The 8,180-nt window shown below is 33.4% G+C and overlaps 1 protein-coding gene across 2 annotated transcripts; it reads left to right on the top strand.

Annotated features, from left to right (window-relative positions):
• The first annotated feature begins 1,970 nt into the window (after positions 1-1,970).
• Positions 1,971-7,942, top strand: LOC104880871 (inactive leucine-rich repeat receptor-like protein kinase CORYNE). Of its 2 annotated transcripts, XR_786987.3 has the most exons (3): positions 2,006-3,547; positions 4,014-4,527; positions 7,807-7,942. XR_786987.3 is itself a non-coding variant. In XM_010658950.3 (2 exons), exons 1-2 carry the CDS (start codon positions 2,685-2,687, stop codon positions 4,321-4,323), a joined length of 1,173 nt encoding a protein of 390 aa, XP_010657252.1. In that variant the 5' UTR covers positions 1,971-2,684; the 3' UTR covers positions 4,324-4,731. The 2 variants fall into 2 exon arrangements, 1 of the variants encoding a protein (XP_010657252.1); XM_010658950.3 differs by lacking the exon at positions 7,807-7,942 and having other exon boundaries at positions 1,971-3,547; positions 4,014-4,731.
• Positions 7,943-8,180: the final 238 nt, after the last annotated feature.

The raw sequence follows: 8,180 nt of genomic DNA, 5'->3' as shown, positions 1-8,180 counted from the left end.
AAAACATTCATTATTCATTAGAGCTTCCATTTCAGGATATTTATGAAAATCTCAAACCTATTTTCTTTTTAAAATTTGAATGATTTTAATTTTAAAATTCTTGAATTATTTTTGTCTTCTAATTATGAAATTGTCTAATAGTTTGCTTTTGAATGCTCGAGCATGATGAAGAAAAAGAGAAATTATATATATATATATATATATATATATATATAATTTTAATTATATTTATTTATTTTTATATTTGTTATATTAAAATCAAATATGAGAAAATAATTTTTATTGGTATTTTTTGTTTTTTCATGATCTACATGTTTGAATTTGTATGAGAGTTGAAAATATCTTTTGTAAGAAATAACATTCTTTTAACTTTCATATAGAACCCTGTCTTTTAAAAGTTATATATTATGTTCAATTATTCCACAATATTTTCGATGGCCCATCTTGACCCTCCATCATTGATTTGGACCTTCCACTGATGTTGCCTGTATGAATATACCCCATCACCTCCATGTGACTTCAAAACATCTCTCTCTCTCTCTCTCTCTTTTTTTTTTAATTTAATTTTTCTCCAACCATAGGAGACAAACACACCCTCTTGCCAATCACTTCTCTGGAGAAGGGACAGGACTTTTATTTTATTTTATTAAAAAAAATATTTTATTTATTTTTAAAAATTAATAAAACAAATTCAATTTCAAATATAAACAAAATTGACTTTGCTTGGAATTTGGACCAATGACTTGCAGAGATTTGTCCTTTCCCCTTTGAGAAAGTACAGGGCATCCTGCTCCATGTCTTATAATTATTTTTTGTTTTTGGTTTTAGTACAAAATTGAAGATTTTAAAGAAATAAATTTTATATCTTAAACAAGAAATAATGTTAAATAGTCACATGTACCCCACAAGAGTATAAACAATGATGAAGATAATATAAAAGAAAGCGATTAAAGTCCTCTTTTGCCCATTGTTTTTTAAAACGATTTAAAAAAATAATTTTTGAAAATAATTTTATAATAGTTTATAAAATAAAATTTTATTTGAGAATCTAAAATATTTTAAAAATAATTTTTATATTTCATGTTTTATTTTTAATCATTTTATATATTTATATAATTATTTTTTAAATAATACTTAAAAAATAAATAAAAACAACTAAAATATGTTATGAATATTTCATATTTTTTATCAAATGTATTTTTTTTCTTTTAAAAAATAGAAAACTTTCTGAAAAATAATTTTCAAATAAATCTTAAGAGTGTTTTTGAAAAATATTAGGTATTTCATAAAATTTAAGAAATATTTTTAAAAATTATATTAAAAATTTAATAATATTTTCTAGAAAAATAATTAATAGATAATTATTTTAAAAACATTTTCCCTACAAATATTTCAAGTAAAATACTGTATAACATACTCTCAAATACACTCAAATATGGTTATGTGTGCACGGTATAATAATAGTAATGAAATAAACTATTATAGCCTTTAAAAGGGTGAGAGAAAAACAATGCAAAGGAGCAACGGTAGGGGGAGCTAAAAAGCGCCGGGGATGCGCACGTGTTGTAGCATCACTCGTGGCCTAAAGGCCCTATTAACAAAAACTAACAATTAAAATATGAATCAAAGGCATCTCTGCACTCTCCATTACAAAGCAAAAAGCAAATTCTTCCATCCAAAAAAGAAAATACCTTTAATAATCCCGTTATCACATCGATGAAACCCTCCATTTCCTATTAAAAATAAAAGACTCATATTCCAGTGGTTCCAATCCAACGGCCCACCTCCAATCCCCTCCACTCCGAACCAACGCTCCAGATCTCCTCCACACACAATTCGATGTTTCGCTTTCGGCCTCGTGATAGCGACGCCAGTGTGTGAGTTGCCCTCTGCCTACGTGGCTGTGTCTGTGGACCCCACTGTACCCCCCTTCTCTCTGAAAAGGCGGGAAGCAAGGTTTGTCACAGGCGAACTTCACTGAAACATTGATTTTTCTCTCTCTCTCTCTTTTTTTTTTTTTTTTTTTTCATAATAAGAAAACCACCCATTTTCTTGAGTTTGGTTTTAGTTGATTTATGCAGAATTTTGGAATTCATTAAAGGAATCCAAAATTTCAGTGTTTTTTTTTTTTTTTTTAAAAAAATTATTTTATTTTATTATTATGATGTTTTAAAGCATATATAAATTTTTGGTTTTGCTGTTGATGAGGGGATGTGGTGGAATGTGGTGTATGCAACCAATTTTCTTTTTCTTTTTATTTGCTTTGGCTTTTTGCGTGTAGATTTGGAGATTCAGCTTCTATAGGTAGATTCGTCTGGAAAGGAACGATTTTCTGTTGAAAGAAAAAAGAAAAGAATCAGTCTCAAAACGATTCTATGTGTCTTTCTTGTGAAGATTTAGAGCTGAAATTCGATTGTTGTTGGCCTCTTTTGGGTGCCTCAACTTGGTTTCTCTCTACCCATTTTCCCTGAAAATCTAATGGGCTATCTGGGCATTTTCCGGGAAAATTTTTGCAGTGTTATAAATCTTCATTTTGGAGCTTCCAAGTAGCTGTTTCTCTGGAGACTTAAGCTGGGTTTTGGATCGTTTGGTCTGTAGCTTGAAGCTCTTCGGAAGATCCTCTATACAAGTACATGGGGTTTGTTTGATTCTTGATAATTTGGTTTCTGGGGTTTGTTCATTCCATGGAGAAGACGAGCAGAGAAGCCATTTCCCTGCTTTTCCTGCTCATCTTCATCCATTTCTACAACGTAAAATGCCAAGAAAACATTATCAACCGCGTCTCCACTGATTCTTCTCCATCTCCATCTAGAGAAGCAGAATTCAAAAGTGGTCTCAAGAAGATAATCCTCAGCATAGTATTCGGGGTTTTAACCGGTTTGCTCTCCGCCGCCTTGTGCGCCGGCATAGTCCACTGCGTCGTCCGCTACATGAACCGAACCCCAATTCTCAAAGGCCCAGTTGTATTCTCCCCCAAAATCGCCCCCAAAACGGTCCAATCCGCGCTTGACAGTGAGAATCAGCTTCTAGGATCAAGCCCCAATGGAAAATACTACAAAACCGCTCTCGATAATGGACTCATAATCGCAGTCAAGAGGCTTGAACCCTTTGAGACTGGCTCACCAGAAACCCAAAGTAAATCCGTGAAGAGAAGAATTCAGCAGGAACTAGAAATGCTAGCCAACTTGAGACATAGAAATTTGATGAGTTTGCGGGCTTATGTCCGCGATTCCGATAGGTTTTCACTGGTCTATGACTATGTCCCCACTGGGAGTCTTGAGGACGCCATGAATAGAGTTAGGGAGAATCAGCTGCAGCTTAGTTGGGAGGTTCGGCTTAGGATTGCAGTTGGGGTGATCAAGGGTCTTCAGTATCTTCATTTCAGCTGCGTTCCTAGAATTTTACACTATAATCTGAAGCCAACCAATGTAATGTTGGATGCAGAGTTTGAGCCTAGATTGGCAGATTGCGGGCTGGCTAAGCTCATGCCTAATTTGGATAGAGCTGCGTCGGGGTATAGCGCTCCAGAGTGTTTCCAGAATTGCAGGTTCTGAAATGTTTATACAAGTTTCAGTATCAAACCTTTGATGTGTTTTTGATGATAATTCCGGTTTCTATGCTTAGTATCTGCATAATTCATTGCTTTGAGAACTAGAGACTTTGATTTTCAGTTGGATATAAATGTCTAGAAAAATTTTCTATTATTTTCTGGGTACTTTTCTTACTATGCATATGAGTACTCTGCATTTGATCTTCTAATGAGCCTTTGTAATATCTCTGTTTTTCGGTTTCAATTGATCATTGGAACCAGAAAATTGAGTTGGTTTTCCATTGCCTATAGGAAGAGTTATCGTAGTTGATGAAGCTTTCCAAAGTGCTAGCAATATTTCCCATGAATTCTTATTCACTCCATGGCTTCTATTCCTTAGTTTTTCTATAATTTGTGTAGCTTGTTTTGAGTTGAAATCTGATTTCCTACTATGCTGATGGTGGATGCTTGTGCAATTCCATAGGTATACTGAGAAGAGCGACGTGTTCAGCTTTGGGGTCATACTGGGGGTTCTGCTAACTGGTAGAGACCCCATGGATCCATTCTTTAGTGAAGCAGCAGGTGGGGGGAGTTTGGGACGGTGGCTTCGCCATTTGCAGCAAGCAGGAGAGGCAAGAGAGGCATTGGATAAGAGCATCCTTGGGGAAGAAGTAGAGGAAGATGAGATGCTGATGGCAGTGAGAATTGCTGTTGTTTGCCTATCCGATTTGCCTGCAGATCGGCCTTCCAGCGATGAGCTCGTCCCAATGCTCACCCAACTGCACAGCTTTTGAAGGAACTGTAAGTAATTCACCAAACTTCAGTTTCCGCAGATTCTGGGATTTGGATTTTTTGGGCTGTTTCTTTCAGGGTTTTGGCGTCCAATTGGCATGGAGTCTTGCTCTTTTTCGGCTATTTTGGAGGGGCAATGCAGTTGCTGCCTTCAGTATGTTTGGTTTCTCACAACTCTTGAGTCTGATTTCACTGCATCTATCATTGTAAGTTCATTTACTAAGCTATGTACAATGTACATTTCCAATGCTTTATCTGAAGAAGCTGGTATTCAAGTAGGTTTCTAACCAAAGAATCGAGTCTTTTATCGGTAACTATTAGGAGAAACATGCATTATTGTGTTTTTTTACCTTATAATTGTGGTGGGGTTCCGATGATTGTCTTTATTTAGACAGCTTTTATGGAGTTCACGGGTGTCCTCTTACCTTACCCTATCAGCTAATTCTCTTTCATTCCTTTGAAATGAGCCATGGCCGGTGGGTAAAGCATGTGATAAAATGACCTTTTTCTAGCTTTACATTGTTGAACCCACCAATACAAGAACAATCTCTTTGAACTAAAAATGGGTTATTTGCATTCCATTCCAAATGGGTCCGTTTTGTTCTCATGGCAATAGGAATGAATTTAACAAATTTCAACTTCTATTACAATATCATTTGCCGTAATTAGTGAAAATTTGAATTGGTAATATGGCTTCATAACCTAATTACATTGTCTTTACCCTTGGTTTTTTTTGTTCGTACTACAATTGCATTCTTGGTACCAAAATCACATTTCTCATCTTTGATCACATTCTTCATACGTTTGATCACGATTTTCATATCCGCATGTATAGAAGTAGGACTAGATTAGGGGATTCAATACAGTACCAAAAGATATTAGTGCTATTAGGAAACAAAGATGGATTAATGACATGCTCCTTCTCATATAATAATTGTTTGTCATGCACCAATACGTCCTCATGTCTTTTAAGTATGAATACATGGTTAAGAGGAGCCCCCATTCCATAATATGCCCTCACATAACATAATGACTTAGGTATAACGTTATTATCATGATTCATGAAATTGCATAATCAAACAAACAAACACCTATTATAGGATTAGACGTAGAGAGTGCCTACACTAACTTCTCCCCTAAGCTATGTGGGATGTCATATCTTCAATTTTATTTTATTTTTTTAAACGTTTCTAGTATTCACCGAAAGTCCTAGTAAATCCCCAAAAAAAAAAAAAATAATAGTAAAAGAAAAGGAAAAAACCAAGAAAAATAATGAAGAGGAAATGTATGATAAAGATAAAACCTCTCTCTCTCTCTCTCTCTGCTTTTTGCAGTGATTGGTGGTGCCTTGAGACCTTAACCGAACAACCCATGCTTATAGGGGAGTGGTGTTGTATTCATCTTTTGGATACATGCTCACTGTCTCTTTTCTCCTCACAGATTTAAAAGACATAAATGTAGTTTGTCTTTACGCTTTAGTGAAAGGTTTGTGTGACAAACTGTATTCTCATGCAGTGTATTTGCTTTGGGAGCCATGAAAAAAAGGGTCTGAGAAAAAGCATGTGTGGTGGGGTTGTTGGGAACTACTGATAGGTCATTCACTTGGGTCCAACTCCGACTCAAGGCATGCTCCAAAAATTAGTTTTAAATATAAAAAAGAAAGAAAGAAAAAAAGGCATGGCCCATGGTTTGGAGCAAGCAACTGTCAGTTAGTCATTACACTACAGCTGTGGGCCTCTGGCTGCTACAAAAAAGAAAAAAAAAAAAAAATTAAAAGAACGGAAAATTCTAAGTTACCGGTTGCTTTTTATTATCTTTTAATAACGGTTCAAACAAAATGAGAGTTGGTTGAAAAAATTGGAACAGATCGTTACATTACTTTTCAGCCTCGAGAAAAATCTAGGAGAAAAATGTATCACTCAATATGCAATTTAGGAATGCAACTTGGGTGGACTGATGGTCAATTCAGCTGTCCAATCCAGCCCGATTTGATATCTTGTTATTCCATAGATTATCTGCTTGATTGTTAATTATCCCAATTGCTATTCATAACACTATTTTTATTAATGTAGTATTTTATATTTCTAAACTACCCTCTCTTATTCTTTCCCCTTCTCTCTCCTCCCTAACCTCACTTCCCAATTATACCATTTTTTATTTTTTTTATTTTTTCAACCCCCATCCTATATTTTAACATTCTTTTTCTTTTATTTTTATCTTTCTTTTCATCTCCCCCACCTTGCCCCCCACCCTACATAAACTTTGTTTTTTTTCTTTTCATTTCTTTTATTTTTTCACACTCAATTGTTTTTCATATTCTTCTTATATTTTAAAACAAAATAATTTCTTTAAATAATAAATTATAAAATGATTTTTTCATCAAAAGCATAAAACGAAAAGTAATTTAGTAACTATTATAAACAATAAAAAAAAATTATTTTTATAATTATTATAAGCAAAAAATTTAATCAAACTATCGTTGTTGGTGGTCGTTGACTTCCATCATTGCTCCAAACCTTAATCGCCGTTGTCACCTCCCAGGACATTGGAGTCCCACCCAAGTCATCGATTTTTTTTTTTGATAAATATATATATTTCTTTATATAAAAAAAAGTTATAAATCTTACCTGAAAATTGTCATCAGATGATTGAATTTCATCATTTATTGTATTTCGTATGTGATTCGCAGTCTTAATTAACTAAAATTTAGGTTTAATATGTTGAGAGGAAGTTAGAGAGAGTTTTTTATTAAAAAAAAAAGGTATATGTGGAAAAAAATATGACAAAAAAGTGTTACGTTTAGTAAAAGGGATGTTGTGAATAGCAACTCCCTTAATTATATTCTTAAAGTTAATTGAAATTTAGATATTAATTAAATAATATAAGCATAAAATTTAATTATTTATGATATATATATATATATATATATATATATATATATAATTACCCAGTTAAAATTATTAAATGTTTAATTCGGTTTGTGTATCTGAATTTCCAACCTAAGCTAACCCGAATTGAATTCAAGTTAATTTTTTTTTGTGGTCCAAATGCAATTCAAATTGTAAAAAGGGTTTTCCAAGCTTACCCGAAATTGGGCTTAAGTTCGGATTGGGTTGAAGTGGATTGAACACGTCCAAGTTGCACCCATGTATGTAATGTAGTAGAGCTACCTGTTATAAATCTAAACCATTCAATTTTTTCGTCTCTTTCAAACTCGCTAATTACTTAGGTTATGACTATTAACAAATTAAGCTTTCGAGTTAATGGATGATTTAAAATATGATGTGGGTTCTCTCTCTTAGCAAAATAAAAGTAAATGTATATAGAAAGCATCTAACAAAAGAAGGGGTTATTCCCCTGTCTACTTCTCTGATAGGCAAAAGTAAATGTATGTAAAAGCATATTCCTACATTTAGTTTTATTATTGGTAAAATAAAAGTAAATGCATGTGAAAGCCTCTAACAAATGGTGTGTCATTGTTGCAGACACGCTCTACGTAAGCCATGGAAAAGGAAAGAGATTATTAGCACATTGAATTAATTTGGTAGCCATTTGCGAAACCCTTGAATCTAGAGATGCTTGATGTTCCAATCTACTTCCAACAATGCACTTCTTAGACTGAGAAAACGGAATTGCTTGATGTTACATATTAAAACTCATTAATGTCCTATAAGCATCATTATGCTCAATAAAAGGAACGAGGGAAGCTCCAATAAAAAAATATTAGAAAGAAAAAATACTCTGAAGATGAATTTGTTCCAACATCCATTTTTTATATTTTTGTATTTTGTTTTTAAAATAAAAAATATGAATAACCTTTTTATAAGACATAAATTATTTTTACAAATACAAGACGAAT

The sequence above is a fragment of the Vitis vinifera genome, chromosome 1 (assembly GCF_030704535.1).
Source record: "Vitis vinifera cultivar Pinot Noir 40024 chromosome 1, ASM3070453v1".
NCBI lineage: Eukaryota > Viridiplantae > Streptophyta > Magnoliopsida > Vitales > Vitaceae > Vitis > Vitis vinifera.
The sequence above is the reverse complement of the archived record's forward strand: the minus strand, read 5'-3'. Positions and strand labels throughout refer to the sequence as shown.

What these genes read in the sequence shown, in the direction of transcription:
- LOC104880871 (XM_010658950.3), top strand. Translation starts at nt 2,685, where the DNA reads ATGGAGAAGACGAGCAGAGAAGCCATTTCCCTGCTTTTCCTGCTCATC. An exon ending in GAGTGTTTCCAGAATTGCAG is followed by an intron (nt 3,548 to 4,013) that starts GTTCTGAAATGT and finishes GCAATTCCATAG; the next exon opens with GTATACTGAGAAGAGCGACG.